General features: G+C 41.8%; 1 protein-coding gene across 2 annotated transcripts in view; it reads right to left on the minus strand.

Moving 5' to 3' along the window:
• The window catches only part of LOC126353877 (phospholipid phosphatase 1-like), a 727,736-nt gene that overhangs the window by 391,795 nt on the left and 312,755 nt on the right, over nucleotides 1-23,186 (minus strand). Inside the window, exon 1 of one of the 2 annotated variants that reach the window (XM_050003067.1) lies at nucleotides 5,668-5,871. The exons of the other annotated variant lie outside the window; for it this stretch is intronic. Coding sequence (XP_049859024.1) covers nucleotides 5,668-5,814 — 147 coding nt within the window. The 5' untranslated portion in view covers nucleotides 5,815-5,871. Of the gene's footprint in view, nucleotides 1-5,667; nucleotides 5,872-23,186 lie in introns of those variants that run through there. 2 annotated transcript variants of the gene reach the window in all.

The raw sequence follows: 23,186 nt of genomic DNA on the forward strand, positions 1-23,186 counted from the left end.
CAACTAATGTGGAGGTATTTCATTCTTCTTCCGTAAGAGGCCAGTACTTATCGGCTATCTCATCCTGGGAGCGGCTGTGAGCACTCAAGAAACCAAGTTACCTGCAGTTCTTTCACAGGTGTTTACGATCGTGAAAATATCGCGCAGCGAGTTGACGGAGGCAGAGATCTTAGACATTCTTTATGGAGATGCAGGATTTGAAATTGACGATTCTGACAAAGAGGATTCGTACTCTCCAGACGAAAGTACAAGTGATGATTCAGGTACGTATATGTCTCAATTGTTCATAAAATGAAGAGTTCATTACCGCGTTTTGTATTGTGAGTAATGTTCATTACTTCACTTACATTTAGTACCTTTTAGTACCATTCTTAGCATTATTTTTTTTTCTATGCAGGCAATGGTACAGACCATCAGCCACCATCTGTAGTACCTGGTCGTGGGTGCCTCACTGAGCACAAAGAGCAACAAGATTGGTCGGAACCAGACTATCAGCAAGCACTGCCGGATTTCCAAGAAGTAGTCAGCGTAGCATCGTATTTTTCAGATGCCACTGAGGAGCTTCGATATTTTAGTTATTTCCTTGGACGACCTTATTCGGCTCATCAAAAATGAAACGAATCTGTACGCTGGTAACGTTATTACGACAATGAAACGCAAAGATAGCCTGAAAATAAACTCTGTTTGGCATAAGTTGTCTGCAGTAAAATTGCAAGAGATTTACTGGTCTCTCAGTATTATTATGCATATGTGCGTCGTCAAATTGCCGAAAATCAGTGATTATTGGTCAACAGACCCGTTTCCGCAGACAGGATTTGCGAGTAAATTGTTGAGTCGCGATCGATTTTGCGCTACATTGTCGATGTTACACTCGAATGACAATGCTACGTTCATTGGCAGAGGCTCGTGACAGTACATGATTCACAATATCAGTGGTAACTGAATATGGCGCCTTGCTAGGTCGTAGAAAAGAAAAGGACGACTCACTTCACAAAGTGAGGCCTTTGTTTGATATCTTTGTGAATAAAAGCAAAATTAGTTTTCGTCCAGGCATGACTCTGACAATAGATGAGGCAATGTGTCCCTTTCGTGGTAGAACAAGCGTCAGAGTATACATGAAAAACAAATCCAATAAATATGAAATATTATTGTATGCTCTCTGCGATTCATCAATTGGTTATATGCTAAACTGTGATGTACATACAAGTTCTGCGGGCAGTTTTGATAATAGTATCCAGGGCTTTGTAAAAAGGTTGTGTTCACAGTACTTTGTCAAAGGACATTGCATTTACATGGATAGGTACTACACCAGTCCATCTCTTTTGGACATGTTGTGGGAAAATAAAGCTCTTCGATTGGAAACTGTAATGAAAAACAGGAAAGGTTTGCGACGAATATTCAGAACACTAAAACAAAAAAGATAGTTTTTCAAAGGAAACATCTCCTGGCAGTGAAGTGGAAGTCAAAAGGAGATGTTTTTTGTCTTTACACGAAGCATAAGTCTACCTGCACTAGCATTCAAGTGAGGACCAAAGGTGGAATAGCAGAAACTGTAAAGCCAGACATTGTTATTGATTACAATAAGAATAAAGCTGGGGTTGACAGAGCAGATCAGCTCTCCAGCTATTATCCGCCTGCCCGAAAAACTTTGAAGTGGTCGTAAAACCTATCATTCCACTTGTTTATCGTGTCAACAGCCAACAGTTTTATTTTGTATAAAGAGAACACTAGGAATAATGTGTCCCTAGTAGACTTTACTCACAGAGTGGGAAAGAAATTGGCTGAGAAGGGCGGAAATATTTTTCAGCAACAAGCCGCTTCATCCTCACAAATTGAGAGGACATTTGCAAGACACTTTGCAGAGAAGGTCCCACCCACTGCAAACAAGGTGACTACTACTAGGTACAGCAAAGTATGTTCAGACAGGCGGAAGAAAGAGAAGGGTAAGCGCATCAGGACGGAAGTAGATGGTGGTGCAAGGATGTGGCGTTGGCCTTTGCGTCCCACAGTGTTTCCAGGATTTTCACACAAAGGCTAACTACATCTGAACTATTAAAACACTCTAGTTTACAGGTACCTACAGTTAGACAGTCCACTGATATTTTGTTTTAAATTTAGACACAGTAATAATGGCATTACTCAAGAGGGAGATCATGTAAAACTTTTTAATCCACGATATTTTTGTGGTTTCTTTTTTTAATTATAAAACCATTTGTATTTTATATTTAAAATAAACTCAATTTCATTTAAAGTTCTTACTTTTCTCTTTTCAATGATGCAAGAACCATATTCCTATCATTTTTTTGTTCTTTGCAATCTAATTTCAAACATCCATTAAATATGGCAGTTCACAGCCAAGTGCCGGGTGGAAAGAGGGCAGTGTTGAAAGTGTTAATGCAAATATATGTAACTTGATGGAAACGTATTCCGTCTTTGCAACTAAATGAAAGGCAGTTTGTTTTTTGCCATATGCGGAAATAGCCACTCTGCTTTTGCCGAACACTTGATAAACATGAACAAGAACCATCCAACAGCAATTCAAAATTATATGAGGGAACACTTACAAAAAAGCTCGTGACATTACAGGAAAACTTTCATAAACAACAAGACCTTGCCGTGAACAAACAAGTAATTAATTACCAAGTCAGTATAAGCAATAATCTACTGATCATATTAGCCATTAAAAGAATAACAAACAGTGATATAAAATATAACCTGGATAAATAAGTAATCTCTCTCTCTCTCTCTTTCTTTCTCTCTCTCTCTCTCTCTCTCTCTCTCTCTCTCTCTCCCTCTCTCTCTCTCCAGCCATAGTATATACCTCAAATGGACACCGCGATACCCATTTACGAAACTTTGTTATTTTTTATCCGGCATCCCGTGTCTTCAGAGTGGGCACATTATTCTGGATTAGTGATAGAGGGTGGTCAGATGCCTTACACCCCCTTGCTCCTCTTTTGCTCATGACCCTCCTTCCCCCCCTCCCCCCCCCCCACACACACACAAATAAAAACAAACCGCACATAGACACCACAACACAAACGAAAGACGAAGGGCAGGCACTCAACGATAGCTGGCGACACTGCAAAACTGTAAACACACACAATGAAAGTGTGAGCTGCATCAGACGACGTAAAAGACATGATTGCCTCACAGTGAAAAGTGGAAGTGAAGTCCTAAAATAAATGTAATCCGAAAAAGGCCGAAAATCGGTCATCTGGAGTATGCTAAATGTGGTGTCACCGCCAGACACCACACTTGCTAGGCGGTAGCCTTTAAATCGGCCGCGGTCCGGTAGTATACGTCGGACCCGCGTGTCGCCACTATCAATTGATTGCAGACCGAGCGCCGCCACACGGCAGGTCTAGAGAGACTTCCTAGCACTTGCCCAGTTGCACAGCCGACTTTGCTAGCGATGGTTCACTGTCTACGTACGCTCTCATTTGCCGAGACGATAGTTAGCACAGCCTTCAGCTACGTTTTTTGCTACGACCTAGCAAGGCGCCATATTCAGTTACCATTGATATTGTGAATCATGTACTGTCACGAGCGACGTTCATCTTTAATGGATTAAAGTTAAGTATTCCACCAGCTATGTCCGTTTTTCTCAATTCTAATTCCCTTGTCATGTTCCAGACCTCACGCCAGCCAGCGTGACCTAAAACGCGTGCATTTCGGCCTCCTCTAGTAACTCTCCTGCCAACCACAATACTAAACGAGTATATATATCTCTAGGGCAACACACATGGATTCACATCAACAGAAATCTTAAGTAAAACCAAGTGATAATTTAATTTAACGCAACTTGTGTTGTAAAAGTTGTTTTCAACCTGAAAAATAAGGGAATATCAACAGAAATCGTAAAATAGGAAATTTTTCCGAATTATTATATAACTCATTTATTACACGCATGAAACAAATACCGAGCGAGGTGGCGCAGTCGTTAGCACATTGTACTCTTATTGGGGAGGACGAAGGTTCAAACTCGGGTCCTACCATCCTGACGTAGGTTTTCCGTGATTTCTCTAAATCGCTCCAGGCAAATGCCTGGATGGTTCCTTTGAAAGGGCACGGCCAAGTCCCCTACCCCAAATCAGCAACCAACCAATAACACTGAAGCGCCAAAGAAACTGGTATACGCTTGCGTATTCATATACAGAGACATGTAGACACGAAGAATACGGCGCTGCTGTTGCCAGTGCCGACACAAGTGTCGGGCGCAGTTGTTAGATCGCTTACTGCTGTTACAAAGGCAGGTTATCAAGATTTAACTGAGTTTCAAAGTGGTGTTACAGTCGGCGCACGAGCGATGGGTCACAGCATCTCCGAGGTGGCGATGACATGGGGACTTTCCCGAGCGACAATTTCACAAGTGTACCGTGAATATCCAACATCAAATCTGGGACATTGCTGCGCCGAAAAAAAGGTCCTGCAAGAAAGAACCAACGACGACTGAAGACAACCGTTCAACGTGGCAGAAGTGCACCCTTCCGTAAAGTGATGCATATTTCAATGTTAGACCATCAATAAGTGTCAGCGTGCGAACCACTCAATGAAACGTCAAAGACATGTGCTCTCGGAGCCGAAGGCCCACTCGTGTACCCTTGATGACTGCACAACACAAAGTTTTACGCCTCGCCTGGGCCCGTCAACACCGCTATTGGACTGTTGATGAATGCAAACATGTTGCCTGGTCGGACGGACCTCATTGCAAATTGTATCGAGCGGATGGGCGTGTACGGGTATGGAGACAACCTCATGAATCCATGGACCTTGCATGTCAGCAGGGGACTGTTCAAGCTGGTGGAGCTCTGTAACGGTGTGGGGCGTGTGCAGTTGGCATGATGTGGGACTCCTGATACGTCTAGATACGACTGCGTCAAGTGGCACGTACATAAGCATCCTGTCTGATCACCTGCATTCATTCACGTCCATTGTGTATTCCGACGGACTTGGACAATTCCAGCAGGACAGTGCGACACCCCACACGCGCAGAATTTGCCACCAAATTCCGCAAACTTTAACTGGAATGCCTTGCAACATGATGTTCTGAAGAGATTTCCATCTTTCGTACTCTGGACAGCCCTGCAAGATTCATGGTGTCAGTTCCCTACTTCCGACATAATTCGAGTCCTTGCTATGTCGTGTTACGGCGCCACAGCGTGCTACACGATATTAGGCAGGTGTACCAATTTTTTTGTCTCTTCAGTGTAAAACCAACATGTAATAATGGGCACTGAATATATATCACAAATAAAAGAAGTGAAACACGTGCGGCAAAAAGCAAACTGCCTTTCATTTAGTTGCAAAACCGGAATACATCTAGATGAATTTTGAAGCTGCCAAGTAAAGGCGGAAAACGGTATTTAAACTGGCTAAAACGACCGTCAGCTCATTGATAGGGCTGCGTAGAATTTAAAAAATGCAATCACTTCCATTGGTCGCTAGTGGCAGCTGTTACCAAAGACTATTGAAACACACGTCGCAGTACGCCTTAAACTCCACTGTCGTCAAATTTATTTTACCCACTACAACTACACCCAGCGAGAGGGCTATAAATCGACAACAATGCAGAGCGTGTTTGAATCTGCTACAAAACAAGGAAGTTAGAATCTTGTCTCTTTGCTACAAACGATATGGGCGATGATATGATTGTTGCATGCATACCGAACCCGTCGTGTTTCTCTGTCCATCGCTGTTGATGACAGAAGCGGCGACTGCTCGTCTGCCGCGAGTACGTCCGTGTATTAGATCCCTGCATCCCGGATTTCGGCCATAAACGATAAAAAGTAAATAACGCTGAGTAATAACCATCACGCACCACTTTCTACACAACTACTTCTACTTCATTGACACAGAGAAAACATAACTAATTGTATGTCAAGGAGTACACACACGAATCAGACAGAGATAATGTTAACGTGGAACACATTTTTATACCAGGGTAGGAATAATAATTATTCTTTGGTAAATGCCACAAAGTGAAATCACAGCTGTTATACTAATAGGATGAGCTATATGCGTTGATTGGTAACGGCATATTGTCTAATGAATGCATACGATCGTACAGCCAACGTACGTGATTGTATGGCTATATATGTATGACGGAACTGTTGAAGTAATTCGGTATTGTGGGAGTGTGCTACAAGTCAATACGTTGAGTGTACACACATGTCGCACAATCTTAACCTGCTGATAAGATTTTTGTATGATCTTCTGGGTTATTTATTTGGTACTAATCAGTTTTCCAAATCATTGGGTTTATTTTACAGTAGTCATAAAATACCTATGAAGTGGCGAACGGCTACGTGCGATTAGTATTTTAGTTTCCTAATGGTGAACAAATGTTATACAGAATGCATCAGAAATTAAGAATGAAAAACTTTAGTTCCTAAAATATTTAAAATTTTAATAAATCGCTCATTCCTTGCAAGTCGTAGCTCACAGTTTGAAGTTATTCGGGACATTTTCACTTAGACGAACTAAGATGTCATTTCGCAGTGTTAATGCCGGCTCAGCATAATTTATTGAAACAGAGCATACGATCAAATGCTGTATGAAATCTAAAAAACGACAGTTGTTATAACTTCTATTCTTGTATTAAAAAAAGCAGCGTCATCTGAGCTGCAACACTTGTCGCAAGTATGCCATATCCCGTTGATTTTATCTCTTGAAAACGTTAAGCCAAGTTAGTCCCAGATATTGGAATCCTACTTTTAAAATGCTTATGAAACGAGCGGCTATGATTTTGTTCGTAGCTTTATCTCAGAAGCTGCAGAGTATTTCTTCTGGTGACGCCTCACTGTCTTTGTTGAAAGAACATTCACAGCAAACAAAGCGCTTAAAACCTACCGGTGCACCATAATCCTTTTGAAGTCAAGGAGCACAATGTTATCAAAAAAATTCCGGACACGTATGAGTGGACATTATTACACCCTTCGCCTTTATGGTGGCTTGAACACTTTCATTGAGGTGTCTGAATGTCTGTTAAGAAATGGGAGCCCATTCTTCCTCAAGAGTCGAAATCGGTGAATTGGACGCTGGTGCGTGGAGGGAAGGCGACGTTACTTGATTCATCCCAAAGGGCCGGCCGGAGTGGCCGAGCGGTTCTAGGCGCTACAGTCTGGAACCGCGCGACCGCTACGGTCGCAGGTTCGAATCCTGCGTCGGGCATGGGTGTGTGCGATGTCCTTAGGTTAGTTAGGTTTACGTTCTAGGGGACTGATGACCTCAGAAGTTAATTCCCATAGTGCTCAGAGCCATTTGAACCATCCCAAAGGTGTTCCAGGTCGGAATTCTGGACAGGCGAGTCCATTTCAGGAACGCTATTGTCCACAAACCATTGCGTCATACATTCTGCTTCACGGCAGGCTGCATTGTCGTGCCGATGTAAACGGTCATCATCTCCGACCGTTCCTCTAGCGTACGCAGTATTCAATGCTGTGAAATGTGTTCACACACTTCCGCATAAGCGTTTTCTCAAGTGCAATAAGGGGACCACAACCTAACCATGAGAAACGCCCTATTGAGTAACACCACCTCCTCCGTGCTTCACTGCTGGCACTACACATGGTGATAAGAAAAACTCTACAGGCATTCTACAAGCCCAAACCTTTCACCGGATTGTAGCGTGATTCATCAATCTAAATCAATCGTTTCCAGTCATCCACTGCCCAGTGGCGTCGGTGTTTACATCGATTGAAGCATCTCAGCACTGACTAAAGCAATCTGCAGATAGTAAGGAAGTGCTCAACCAAATCGACTTGAGCAGCTCGAGAAGAGCTGAAATGTTCCTGTTAGATTTGCTCCTCAGGTGACATCCAATGATTAGTCCACGTTAGAACTCACTAAACTTTAGGTGATCCACTCTGCTGCTACTGCTTCTATTGGCAACACTATACTCCCGCCTCCTCTTACGAGCGGGCCCGTCTCTAGTGGACAATTCCGCATTACCTAGGGATACTTCTGATCATATAGTGTACGTTCGGGACAAAAATTTTGCTATGCACATTTGAATGCCGACTCCAGAATATTATTATTCTACGCCTGATCCGCTACACTTCCATTGTGAAATAATAAGGGTGACTGGGATTTAAGGTCCCATCGACATCGAGATCGATAGTGACGCAGCACAAGATGGTATTCGGAAAAAATCGGCAATGTCCACCAATAATGGATATAGAGAAACCAAAGCAAACCTCAATCGAAATATCCAGATGGGGATTTAAACCGTCCTCCTTCAAATACGAGTCCACTCTCTCAGTCAGTTTGAGTGCCGTTCAGGCAGCGAAGAAATCGAAGATCACGGCTTGCAATATCCGAACAAGCATACTTAGTCAGTCGTCGAAACACGAATTACGTTCAAAAATGCAATCGTCAAAGCGGTTGTACTCGAGAAAATATCAAAATACCATGGAGCTGTGCGACATAAACAAAGCTGGCAGGCGTGTTTCTGCATCTGAAAGATGACATCCATTCAGATTTCGCGCCAGCCGTGTAAGAGTGCTACTAGCAGCGCCACTGTGAGGTAGCGAAACACGTTTGCTCTAAATAGAAGCTGTAAGTGTCATGATAATTAGCTACGTTTGAGACTGGACGTGGTCAGTTGATGTTAGTCAAGAATGCCTTCAAGGGAGAAAGACGCCATTCTCAGTACCTCACGGAGTTTGAATGAGGTCGTGTAATAGGGCTACGAAAAGCTGGATGTTCCTTCTGCGATATTGCAGAAAGACTTTGAAGGAATGTAGCAAAGAAGACGGGGCTCCGGACGGCCACGTGGCACTACCGAAAAGAAAAATGGTCGTGTTCTGTATATGGTTCTGGTGCACCGTCCATCATCTGCAGCAGGAATTCGAGCAGCAGTTGGCACCACAATGACGCAAAGAACTGTTACAAAGCGATTGCTTCAAGGACAACTTCGAGAAAGACATCCTGTAGTGTGCACTCCACTGACTCCAAACCACCGCCATTTCCGACTTAAGCTGTGCCGAGCGAGAACCCACTGGAGGGCAGGGTGGAGGTCTGTTGTGTTTTCTGATGAAAGCTGATTCTACCTCGGTGCCAGTGATGGCCGTTTGTTGGTTAGGAGGAGGACAGTTGAGGGCCTGCAACCAACCTGTCTGAGTTAGACAAACTGGACCTACTCCTGGAATTATGGTCTGGGGTGCGAATTCATATGACAGGACGAGCACACTCTTGGTTATCCCACGCACACTGACTGAAAATTTGTACGCCAGTCTGGTGATTCTACCTGTTGTGTTCCCATTTGAAGGGCTTATTTAAATAGTGGTACAAGTCCATTTTTGTGTAACAGGGTCCTAAAGGTAAATGAGCGCTGAAAAATCTGCAGTTGAGATACCAGAAATATCCAAGCATATGGCTTTTTGCTAGAGGTGAACCTTTGTTTCTGTTTGTTTGGATCATTAATTTCAGAATCATTATAGACAGAAAAGTGGAGGGAATGGACTTGTACCACTATTGAAATAAGCCCTGCATTTGTGAACAGCATTCCAGGGGATGTTTTCCAACACGATAACGCTTGCCCACATTCTGCTGTTTTAACCCAAAGTGCTCTGCAGAGTGTCGACGTGTTGCCTTGCGCCCCCCCTTCCCCTCCCCTCAATCATCAGATCTGTCTCCAATCGAGCACATGCGGGACATCATCGCACGAGTACTCCAACGCCATCCACAAACAGCATTAACCGTCGCTGTATTGACCTACCAACTGCAAGAGGCGTGGATCTCCATGCCTTAAACTGACATCCGGCCCCTGTACAACGCAATACATGCACGTTTGCTTGCTTGTAATCAACACTCTGACGGTTACACTGGCTATAAATATGCCAGCATTTCTCATTTGCAATGGCTTATCCCGTGCTTACGTTAACGGGTGATGTTTTAATATCAATCACTTAAATTTGTTACCAAGACAAATCTATTCCCGAAATTTCATTACGCTACATCAATCATTTCTTGGTGCTGTGATTATTTTTCAACAGTGTATACCTCCTGCCGGCCGGAGTGGTCGTGCGGTTCTAGGCGCTACAGTCTGGAACCGCGTGACCGCTACGGTCGCAGGTTCGAATCCTGCCTCGGGCGTGGATATGTGTGATTTCCGTAGGTTAGTTAGGTTTAAGTAGTTCTAAGTTCTAGGGGACTGATGACCACAGCAGTTAAGTCCCATAGTGCTCAGAGCCATTTGAACCATTTAGCCATTTGTATACCTCCAACTGCTGAATGGGTGCAATGTTAATCATTTAAATTTGGTAGCGAGGCAAATGTTTTGCTGAAATTCCATCAATAATTTTTTGGTGCTGCGATTTTTTCCCAACAGTATATACCTCCCACTGCTGAATGAATGCCGTCGGCTGTAACGGACGTACATGTAGGAGCTCTGGATCACTTTAAGAGGTATCGTCATGCAGGCCTGGTGACGTGTGACTGTCCACTTGTGCCTCGTTTCCACCGCCTCTGCTCTGGCGCCTGAGGCCAGATGTTTCATTCAGCGCAATCAGCGCCTCCGGGCAAGTGTTCATCTCCTGACCCATCTTGGCAACGACACTATCCTTTAATGCCATTTATCGGCAGTCTAGGCTTAGCATCTGGTAATTTAAAGTGAGATAAGAACATAAAACGACACAATTGAAACAGTCGTTTTTTTTTCTTTATACAGCTTTGCAAATGAGTGAAGAAACAAGCACATAAACCTAGAGTAACAACCACTACCACGAAAATTTGTGACAGGGAAAGAAAGGAACAGGAAAAGGAACAAAATGGTGTACATTAAAACATACTGACCTGTAAAAAAATAGCTAAAGACAAAGATTATATGTCAAGTATGGCATAATTGTCAATTTGGAAGAGAGAGAGAGAGAGAGAGAGAGAGAGAGAGAGAGAGAGAGAGAGAGAGAGAGAGATTCAAACCACCTCTATATCGAGGATGAAAACAACTGAATATTACCCTGAGATGACAAATGTCATTGGGTCCCTTCTAATATCGTCTCGCGTCTTTTGCCCGGCGTTGTGTAACATCTCAACGTGGCATGGACTTAATAAGTCACTGGAAGTCCCCTGCCGAAATACTGAGTTGCCTCAATAGCCGCCCATAATTGCGAAAGTATTGCCGGTGCAGATTTTGTTCACGAAAAATGGTTCAAATGGCTCTGAGCACTATGGGACTTAACTTCTGAGGTCATCAGTCCTCTAGAACTTAGAACTACTTAAACCTAACTAACCTAACGACATCACATACATCCATGCCCGAGGCAGGATTCGAACCTGCGACCGTAGCAGCAGCGCGGTTCCGGACTTAAGAGCCTAGAACCGCTCGGCCACTTCGGCCGGCTTTTGTACACGAATTAACCTCTCTATTATGTCCCATAAAGATAGGATTGATGCCGGGCGATCTGGGTGGCCAAGTCATTCGCCTGCAGTGTCCAGAATGCTCTCCAAACCAACTGCGAATAATTATGGTCAGCAACATGGCGCACTGTCATCCATAAGAACTCCATCGATGATTGGGAAAATGAAGTCAATGAATGGCTGCAGATGGTCAACAATCAGTTCAGGTGGACCAGAGTACCCAGTCCATTCCATGCAAACTCAGCCCACACCTTTATGGAACCACCACCAGCTTGCGCAGCGCCATGTTGACAACTTGGGTCAATGGTTTCTTGAGGTCTGCACCAGACTACAACCCTACCATCAGCTCGTACCAAGTGAAATCGGGACTCATCTGACAAGGCCACGCTTTTCCAGTCGTTCATGGTCCAACCGATATGGTCACTAGCACGGAAGAGGCGCTGCAGGCGATGTCGTGCTGTTAGCAAAGGCACTCGCTTCAGTTACCTGCTTACATAGCCTGTTAACGCCAAATTTGGCTTCACTGCCCAAACGAAGACGTTTGTCGTACGTACCACATTGATTTCTGGCGTTATTTCACGCAGCGTTGCTTGTCTGTTAGCACTGACAACTCTGTGCAAACGCTGCTGCTCTCGGTCGTTAAGTGAAGACCGTCGGCCACTGCGTTGTCCGTAGTGAGAGGTAACGCCTGATATTTGGTAATTTTGATACTGTTGATCTCAGAATATTGAATTCCCTAACGATTTCCGAAATGGAACGCCCATGCATCTAGCTCCATTTACTGATCCTCATTTAAAGTCTTAATTCCCGTCGTGCTGCCATAATCACGTCGGACACCTTTTCACGTTTATCACCTGAGTACAGATGACAGCTCTGACAATGCACTGCCCTTTTACACCTTGTGTACGGGATACTAACGCCTCCGTATAAAGTCCATATGGCTGTCCCATGACTTTAGTACTTCAATGTTTTTCGAGCAACAAAATTTCGCTTACAGAGAATGTGAGTTGTTAACTCACCAATCAACGTCACAATTCCATTATTGTAGACGTTCTTGCAGATTGTAAAATTTCAGAAGATACAGTAACAGTCACTACAGAAATAAAATGTTAATTGGGCCTAATTTTCATTCTTCAAATTATTGCTTAAAACATGTTTGCATTTTACAGAACTGGATAAAAGTACCCAATTACGCGGCACAAACGTGCCGAAATATGTTTGGGGGTTAAAAAGAACAGTCTTTTGCATAATAGGTGGACGTGAATTCGCAAAATAACTGATAAAGTCGCAGAAGTTCTTTAGCTCTGCTTACGACATTGTCGCTAAGTGGAATTAATAATATCGAGTTCCGGCTGGATGGTAACACGCGACATTCCAACGCCGAGGTACTTCTCTGGCTAAGTCCCTCCCTTTACCAAGAATGGGCCCATTGTGTCGAGATGACCGAAGAGGTCGAGGCCCGCTGACGTTCCTGAATTAAAATTTCCGGTGCAACGATCTTTTGCCTTGTGCAGTCTGCCACGAAGGGTCTGCTTGACATGCGGTGGTATCTTTCATACCATATACAGAGGGGTGCTACTATACAGTATTGTCTAGTTGGATTTTGTCCAGGCAAACGAAAAAAATGAAAGTTACAAAATTTTTACTTTTAGCTTTTGTCTCAGTCGTTTCCGGACCGGGACTCCTTATCCCAAATTGATACATCTGAACTCCGTCTTCCTTTCGTCACCGAAAGACACTGTACATCACGAATTTGTATCACTTGAAACAAAAAGAACTTGAGAATGTTGTCTTCTCACTAAGATGAATAGTAGATTTATTGGGAAAGCAAATACACGGAGATTCGTTCTGTGAACTTGAATATGAAATAATCCGTTTTCCTAGGCCTGCACAATTGCCATAACTGAGAATTATCGGGCTTTTGTGGTTTTGTATTGAATATTGATTAACATATTATTACTGTTCTCCGGGATATCTCAAAATAAATAGACACTTTTTTTTTATTAAGAATGGCATTTAATTCTAATAACCACCATTCAAAGTTTACAGGCAGACTTTACCGCATGCTAGGCGCTTGCTGACATTATTTCGTCTAAACCTTGTACACGAGTTCATTGACTTTCGCCGTGGCCAGGTGATTGTGTACCATCAGTGAAACAATCTGTTGCAGAACATTTCAACGCTGTGAACGAACCTAGGCTAATTGTTTCCGTGGATGAAATGGAAACGAAATGGGACGTACAGCGCTGAAAGTAAAAAGATCTACCACACATTTAGCCCTCCACAAACAGTCGAATTGGACTGTAAAACTCGTGTCATGTAATCGCCAATATCCCAGCACCATATTCAGAGAAGATCATAATGAAACATTAGCTATTTCTACCAATGTCACTGTTCGGTGCGATTTTCAGTTCTTTATTTTTTGCTGGAGTGCATGTAGGTCTGCTGTCTAGATAATAAAGTAGAAAGTTATTTTGCACTGTTCATAATAAATGTTATTCTTTAATTATATTTAGCACTTATTTTCAGAAAAATAACATTTTGCAGTTACTTTCCTAATTATTACGATAACACTACTTACTAAATAAATTTTTCTCCATTCTACGTAAGTATTCGGCCCTTTCTTTTGCTTGTATCCTAGTTACACACGTCTCCATGTGTTAACAATAATATTACTGCATTCTGCGCGGCATGTTTAAAATTCACACTAAAGTACTTAAAAAGTGAGTTACACACGCCATCCTACGGTAATAACGTTGAGCAACTGGAATGGCGCATTATCAGAAGACAGTATATGTTCCAGGTTTCCTGTAGAGACAGTTCCCTGCGGTATGGATAAGAGGCGCATACAGTGTAGAACAGAAATAGCGCGGCAAACTGGAAAGTACACCAAAGATGAGGTACGCAGGACAGTATGATTCTTCTGGGCAAAACTTTTAAATTGCACACAGATTCAATCTGAAATTATGGAGGTATGTGGTATCAAATGTAATGTAGCGTTTGGCCAAAGTGAAATGTTGCCAACAATTTGACCAAAGCCGCACAGACGAGGCTAATGTTGATAGGGAAGAAAGATATCGAGCACAGAAGACAATGTGTAAGCCGTCGGGAAACTGATTCGCAGCAAGCGCAGATTTTCCAGCGATGAGGACGTGCACAAGCGGATTCTCGAATGGCGTCGTGACCAAGGAGCGAATTTCTGCCGTCGAGGAACTGAACGAGTGGTAGTCTCTTTACAGAGAGTTGGTGCCTACATTGCAAACTACTGTACTTTATCTCTGTGACTTTGAAGTATAGTGCAGCCAGCATTCAATAGAAGCCACCTGGACTGTCTTAATAATGCGTAACATACCTTTCAAAGTCCCCTAGTAGATACACTGCAGTTCAAAGTAAATACCGGCAGGTTTGCTGCCTCCAGCACTAGTGTAATGTTTCTAGAATTCGGAAGATCTTGACCAAGCTGAAGAATCCAAATTTCTTACTTTCTAGATTTCCTTACAGGTTTCCACAGTTGTACAATTATTTTCGTCCTATTTTTCGTTCTCACATCCACACTTCGTGCTACCATCAGCGGCATGCTTTCTTCAGCGCTGAAGTTTCCTCCGTGACTCAAGAAAGAACTCTCACAACACCACAGTGAGGGTTCAGTCTTCTTTCATCCTTCGGTCTCTGTAGCCTACAGCCCACAGAAATTTTAACTTCTACTACTCTTCAACGCTCATCACCCCACTCAATGCATCTGAGCATATGTCTACGCCTCTTTCTGCCCATCACCTTCTTCACCTACTCTGCCCATCTCCTACACTCCCCTCTCTGGTCATATCCCCCCCCCCCCCCACCGCTGTCCATCTCCTCCTTCCCCTTCCCTGCCCACTGTCCCTCCTCTGTCCATCTGCTCCTACCCCTCTCTCTGACAGTGAGTCTTGTTTATTGTTACTGGAAGTTCAGATTCAGTATTGGTGTTCTAATAATATGCCGCTTACCCATGAATTCAATTTTACTTTTTTCTGTGAAAATCGACAACGAGGAAGGAAACAAAGCAGCACATTGTTGTATATACATGTATTGTTATAACCCCAAATATTCACAGCAAAGCAGAGTACAGTATTTTCTTTCTCGCAGAAGTTTATAGCAGAAAACCTGTCATTGTTGTTAAAAAGATATGTAGGAAACTAGTGTAATTAATTTAACGTTAACATAATTTTGACTAGAGAAGGAGAGAGAGAGAGAGAGAGAGAGAGAGAGAGAGAGAGAGAGAGAGAGAGAGAGAAGGTGGGGGGGGGGGGGGGGGCAGGGGGGAAGAGGAAACGGAAATATTGGCTGCGCCGCAGTCTTCTAGAGGGAAATCGATAATGACAACACATTTGTTATGCACAAGGATTTTCAGCACTCCATAATGTTAGTTTGAAGTGTAGTGCAGCATTCAATAGAAGCTCTCTACTAAGTTTATTAGAGTACGCCGTACAAATTTGAAGAAAATAGGTCAAGAACGTTTGAGGTTTTTGGTGACAGAGTTCCCCCTTTACATAATATATTTATATACGTTACATACATTAACAACATAGCCAGTACCCATATGAGAGTATCGTGTAAATATTAGAAGTAAATTGGTCAAGAACTTTTCGAGATTTTTGGTAACAACGTTTTCCCCCTTATACATATTTAAGTGTTATTTATATTAAGGTATATAAATAACTAAGCTCTCCATAAGATCAGTGCAGTATCATGTAAAAATTTCAAGCAACACACACACACACACAAACACACACAAACACAAATTATATATATATAGCCTATGTCCCTCTGTAGGTTCCATCTTGGGTCCGTTGCTTTTTCTTGTGTACCTATTAATGATCTCCTGTTTTCCTTAAGTAGCAAGTCAAGTACAGATTTGGAAATGACTGCTAATACAATTTTCACTGACATTAATAAATGGTTTAAAACTAATTCACTGTCTTTATACATTGGAAAGACCCAGAGCCTGTAAGAGATTTTCTTCCAGCATGTCTGTAACATATTAAGACATGCAAATCAAAGAGGTTGACAGTCTTAAATTTCTGGGATTGAATCTCGATAGTAAATTCAGTTGGTAAGGACGCACCACAGAACTGCTGAAACGCCTGAATAAGTCTGTATTTGCAGTGAGAATGAAGTCAGATGTAGGAGATATAAATATAAAAACTTGCATACTTTGCTTACTTCCATTCTATTATGTCATATGGGATCATATTCTAGGCTATACCATCAAACTGAGCAAAAGTTCTTAGCGAACAAAAACGTGTAATGAGAATCATTTATTGTGTAAATTCAAAAACATCATGTTGAAGCCTGTTCAACGAACTTTCTATTCTAACCACGGCTTCGCAGTATATTTAATCCTTAATGAAATTTGTTACAAGTAATATCTCTCGTTTCCAAGTAGTATATCTCAGTTAACAGAATCTTCCGTCGGTTCTTGGTAAAACAACATTATAATAAATGAAAAGCACCAGTTAGCTTTTGTTCTACAATATTACTTTTATTGTTAACCGGTTTTCGGCTTACAAGGCCATATTCAGACAAATTTCACGTAAATCAGCCAGATATAAATGTCTGAAGATGGCCTTGTAAGCCTAAAACCGGTTAACAATAAAAGTAATATTGTAGAAAAAAAGCTAACTGGTGCTTTTCATTTACTACTGTATATCTTTATTTCCATCAAATAGCTCAATGAATAGTATCAATACTAGGAATAAGAACAATCTACATAAATTCCTAAAACCACTTACCTTGGTCCAAAAAGGGGTCCAGTATTCAGGAACACACATTTTCAATAAATTACTAGCAACCGTTAAAAACTTGTTTTCAGGTGAAACACAGTTTAAACAGAGATTAAAAGACTCTTTGATAAGCAACTCCTCCTACTATATAGATGAATATCTTAATAGGGACTATTGGATCAGGTACAGCAAAAATGTCTGTTAAGATTTCAGTTTTGACAGCACTTGGCCAAAATAGTCAAGATTAGGTATTTTGTGTATGATAAATTCATTAAACGTGCATAGCCATGTTTCATTCTGACAGTATATTAACTCTGTAAATATTGTCAGTTCTAGTTTCCCTCAATGTTTTCGTCTGTTTTGACCATCTTCTGACAAATGAGTATTATGTTCGTATGTTTTATGTTTTTACGTTGCACTTCCTGACATGTTCCACAACCACGAGAATAATCTCATTTTTTGGTCTGTGGAACGAAAATTGAATCTAATGTAAGCCAAACACTTTCCACTTGCATATTACATTTATACATTATATATACTAATATATATATAGCGTATGTTCATTAGAGTATCGTCTAAAAATTTGACATAAATCAATCAAGTACCTTTCCAGAGTTTTTGTGATAACGTTAAACAACGACTTGTCTTTATATACTTGTATAGATAATTAGTTGTAGAGATTCGACGCGATGTGTGTAACCTCAATTATATGTTTCATATCGCCGAACAACGAGTTTCGCTTAAAACTAATAATATCCGAGGTTCATAGTTTCAATCTTTACTATCGCTAAAACATAATTGGCTGCATTCCTAAAGTAGGTTTAACAAACCAATACAGCATGCACAAGATTTCGACTTTATTTTCCCGTCATACATAGTGAAACGGTTGAGATTTGTAAATATTATCATGCTTCATGAGTACGTCTCTCACTTGTCTGTAACTGCAAGAACAGCCACTCCGAAGGCATTTGTCCACAAACACAACACAGCTTAAGGAAGATAAAAGTTTCGTGTTGCATTATGTTCCAAAGTAGTTTGTTCTCATTGAAGCAACTGGTAGCAAGTGTTTTGAGATACGCCGGATCGCGGGAACAGTGTGGATATTATTTAAGGCGTTGACCAATGAAGACTGAGAACTGCCCATCACTAGTAGCAAACGTTAACATAATTTTGACTAGAGAGAGAGAGGGAGAGAGGGTGGGGGGAGGAATGGAGAGGAAACGGAAATATTGGCTGCGCCCCAGTCTTCTAGGGAGATATCATTGTAACGATAATGACAGCACATTTATTGTGCACAAATATTTTTAGCACTCCATAATGTATCTGTATGAAGTTTATATGCGTTCAATCTGAAAATAACTTACGTTTCGTACAAATAGCATGTTCCTGTAAGCCAGATAATTTGTAACCAAACGGGTTCTCGCTATGGTACTTTTTTCTGTCTCTAAAAATTATTGTATCATGATCTTAAGTTTTCTCTTGACTCCAGCTACCACTCCAGAAATGTCAAGAATTTTAAATCATGCATCTTGCTTGAAGCTTAAGAATTTGTATTTTCAAGTTTTGGTATTCCACAAACAGTCAAAACATTGTATGAGTCAGTTAATTATATTAAGAAATAATTATGATTTTTACAGTTGACTACCTCCACTGCAGAAAACATGTTATCATGTATGTTGATGTTCGCCGCTCCTTTTCGTTTTAAGCCTACGGTTCCAATGAAAGCAAACAACACAACGAAACATTCAGTTTTTGCTGACAAAACAAGAGGTAACTACACGAACAATGAGAATAACTATTAGTAAACGTGCAACAGAAACACAAAATTTGCCACGTCTTCATATGGAAGATACGTACCTTACTAATGCACTTTTATCGTCGTGCGTGAAGTGGATTTAATTAAACGAGTCCACTTTCTGCAACGGGCCTCGTCAGAATAATAACCACGTAACCTGCATCACTGTCTCTCCGAATGAAAGCCATGCTTTCTCTCACTCAGCCAGCTTTACTAGTAAATTAACCCCTGTGATTTGGATGAGTGTTTATCAGGGGTACTTGACGGAAGTGTGATTTTGTTCTCCATGTATGCAAACGATACGTGATTAACAATAGCAGCACTCTGTTGCTGATGACGCTTAATCTCACATAACGTGTGTCTCTCGATTTGTTGGGATACGCTGGGTGACCCTTGCTCAGTAGTCAGCCAGTAAAAATTTGTTTTCTCTCTGTCTGTCATTCGACTGTAAAGATTTTGTCATGTTGTTTATACTAACATGTAGTACTTCAACATATGTGCTCACCGCTGATAATATTTCATTAGCTGATACCCCACATCTCACTATCACATTCCTATCATCTCACTTTCGGAATGCATACTGCAACATATTTTCATTAGCTCGTATTAGCCAGCCTGGTGCCTAAGTCAATGAATTACCCGAATGTTTTGAGCATAAAAACTTATCCCATTGATGTACTTTTGGGCGTTTTATTCATATCGCCATATTATTAGCACCAGCACACGCCCTTATGAACTACTTTAATGCCTTTAGCAAATTTTATTTTTCAGTTTCATAACACTTACTCCTACGTGCCAGCAAAGCGTAAAAAGAGTCTTGCAAACAAAATTATTGCTTGTAACAGTCATTAACTTTTAGTCTGAATGAGGCTGCTAAGAAGGGGTACGGCCAGCCGTTCATGTTTTATCAGTCGCTTGTGTATGTAATACCTAAAATGAAGGACTCTAAGATATTATGGTTCAGTCCCCTCCCAGTTTTGAGGAAATCATCCGTAAAGTCAGTGATGCGCAAACGACTCAGAATTGATGGATCTGTAAATAATTGAAAACTGAACATTTCTCACCCCCATATATGGGAGTCACAGACGTTTTATTTCCAGAGAATTTGAGAAAAGAAAATTTTGCGGCAAGATATTCCTACAATTACCTCAAACAACAAAAGAAAAAACAAACAAAAAAACCAAAAACAACCTGTTCTTTGTGTCATCGTTCAACTCTCACCTCACATTTGCACTTTCTTTGGCTTTGCGTAAGATCAGAGGCCCATTCTGCATTTTTTAGTTTTGTGGTAGGTTCGTGTTGGTGACATGTCTCGAGACCAGTGGTGATTTTTTCCAGATACCAACTGTCAGCATTTTTCACTTCAGTTAAGGTGTGTACAATGCAAACTTTGCACACATTTTTCTCTACTTCATTCTTCAAACCATTCTCGAGAATACATGGCATACATTCCCATGTGCGATTACGAACAAGCATCAGTTGTATAAAGGAATGAAGTCAATAAAAATTTGTGCCGGACCCGGACGCGAACCCGGATTTTCAGCTTCACGCGAGTGGTCGTTTCAAGCGCTTTGGCTATCCGTTTACGACACACGGCCAGATGTCATTGTTCGTGCGTCACAGCCTGCTATCCGTCCACACATTATGCAATTCCAGTACACGGGAGCACATTTTTCATTGGAAGTCGCTGCATGGTATCCGCCGATAAATACACTACTGCCCATTAAAATTGCTACAGAGGCGAAATTTAACCGACAGGAAGAAGATGCTGTGATCTGCAAACGATAAGCTTTTCAGAGCATTCACACTAGGGTGGCGCCGGTGGCGACACCTACAACGTGCTGACATGAGGAAAGCTTCCAACCGATTTCTCGTACACAAACAGCAGTTGACCGGCGTTGCCTGGTGAAACGTTGTTGTGATGCCTCGTGTAAGGAGGAGAAATGCGTACCATCACGTTTCCGACTTTGATAAAGGTAGTATTGTAGCCTATCGCGATTGCGGTTTATCGAATCGTGACATTGCTGCTCGGATTGGCCGAGATCCAATGATTGTTAGCAGAATGTGGAATCGTTGGGTTCAGGAGGGTAATACGGAACGCCTTGCTGGATCCCAACGGCCTCGTATCACTAGCAGTCGAGATGACAGGCATCTTACCCGCATGGCTGTAACGGATCGTGCAGCCAAGTCTCGATCCCTGAGTCAACAGATGGGGACAGTTCGACGACGTTTGCAGCAGCATGGACTATCAGTTCGGAGACCATGGCTGCGGTTACCCTTGACACTGCATCACAGACAGGAGCGCCTGCGATAGTGTACTCAACGACGAACCTGGGTGCACAAATAGCAAAACGTCATTTTTTCGGATGAATCCAGGTTCTGTTTACAGCATCATGATGGTCGCATCCGTGTTTGGCGACATCGCGGTGAACGCACATTTGAAGCGTTCATTCGTCATCGCCATACTGGCGTATCACCTGGCGTGATGGTATGGGGTGCGATTAGTTACACGTCTCGGTCACCTCTTGTACTCATTGACGGCACTTTGAACAGTGGACGTTACATTTCAGATGTGTTACGACCCGTGGCTCTACCCTTCATTCGATCCCTGCGAAACCCTACATTTCAGCAGGATAATGCACGACCGCATGTTGCAGGTCCTGTACGGGCCTTTCTGGATACAGAAAATGTTCTACTGCTGCCCTGGCCGGCACATTCTCCGGATCTATCACCAACTGAAAACGTCTGGTCACCTGGTGGCCGAGCAACTGGCTCGTCACAATAAGTCGGTCACTATTCTTGATGAACTGTGGTATAGTGTTGAAGCTGCATGAGCAGCTGTACCTGTACAGGCCATCCAAGCTCTGTTTGACTCAATGCCCAGGCATGTCAAGGCCGTTAGTACGGCCAGAGGTGGTTGTTCTGGGTACTGATTTCTGAGGATCTGTTCACCCAAATTGCGTGAAAATGTAATCAGATGTCAGTTCTAGTATAATATATTTGTCCAATGAATACCCGTTTATCATCTGCATTTCTTCTTGGTGTAGCAATTTTAATGGCCAGTAATGTACGATATTACAAAGTACAGTGCCTGTGTTGTTAAGAGGAACGATGCAACGTCCCTTCGGAAATATAAGCATGTCCAAAGGATGCATCGTTCTTCTTAACAACACAGGCAGTGCAATATCATATTCTAGACTACGTCTTGAACACTTTGTTTAGTGATGTTGAGTTCATATCTCCATTGCGATTTGTGGCAGAACAATCCTGACACACGACGACCCCACGTCCACTACTTAAGAATGCCTTTTCACAACTGACTCGTCTAATGGCCATCTGTTCTTTGCAGTTGTTAGTTCAAGCTGCTATCGTAGTTACTGAGCTGACATTTATATGTCAGGAATAAAATCTGTCTGGAACAACAATGGACGGACGGACTGTGTCCTATAGGGTTAATACCTTCCAAGGGAAATGTTGACGACTGAGCGACCAAGGCAACAGGCTGCGGAGCAGAGGATGTTTGTTAGATTCCTACACGCATTCTGTTACTTTTTTTCTTATGTATCTTTATCCGTATCTAAACTGGTGGGAACAGTAGGGTTAAAAAAGTAAAGGAAAAGTTACGAGGTAGGTAAATAAATTTCTCCAGTAACTTGGATTTTGAAGAATTAAATTGTTAATAGTCAGTTTTTTATGTTGGTCAGCAACAGTTATACAATATTTTTTAAAGGAACATCCCGCCATTTTACTATTTTATTGTTAATTTAAGCACAACCCAGGGTTCGGCCTTGACAACATGTTAAGTGTTCTGCTGTTTATGTTAAATACATAAAATCAAATATTTGAAATGGGCATATTAGGCCGAAACTTGGGTTGAACTTAAATAAACAATAAAAAAGTCAAATAATTGGGTGCTCCATTTAAACATATAAATTCTTAATCATCGTTGTATGAAAATACCTCCGACAAGGATGCTTCGAATTCTTCACAGCCGTAAAATAATATCAGGACTACAATAGTTTTATAAAATTTCATGTTTGGGTAACCACAGACTTTCCAAGCCAGGGGCAGATTCTTATATGACTTAATTTAGGATAAATATATGTGGTGTTTGAAAAATGTCATGATCACTGCCTTGAGCTACTGATAATCTTTATTTGAAGAATCGGATCTGGTCGACCGACATCATCAACTTAGGAGACTAAAGGAGGGAAAATGTTATATTGTTATTAAACCATCTTAAATTTTACTACTCCACACTTTATTCAAAG

The sequence above is a fragment of the Schistocerca gregaria genome, chromosome 3 (assembly GCF_023897955.1).
Source record: "Schistocerca gregaria isolate iqSchGreg1 chromosome 3, iqSchGreg1.2, whole genome shotgun sequence".
In the NCBI taxonomy this organism is placed as follows: domain Eukaryota; kingdom Metazoa; phylum Arthropoda; class Insecta; order Orthoptera; family Acrididae; genus Schistocerca; species Schistocerca gregaria.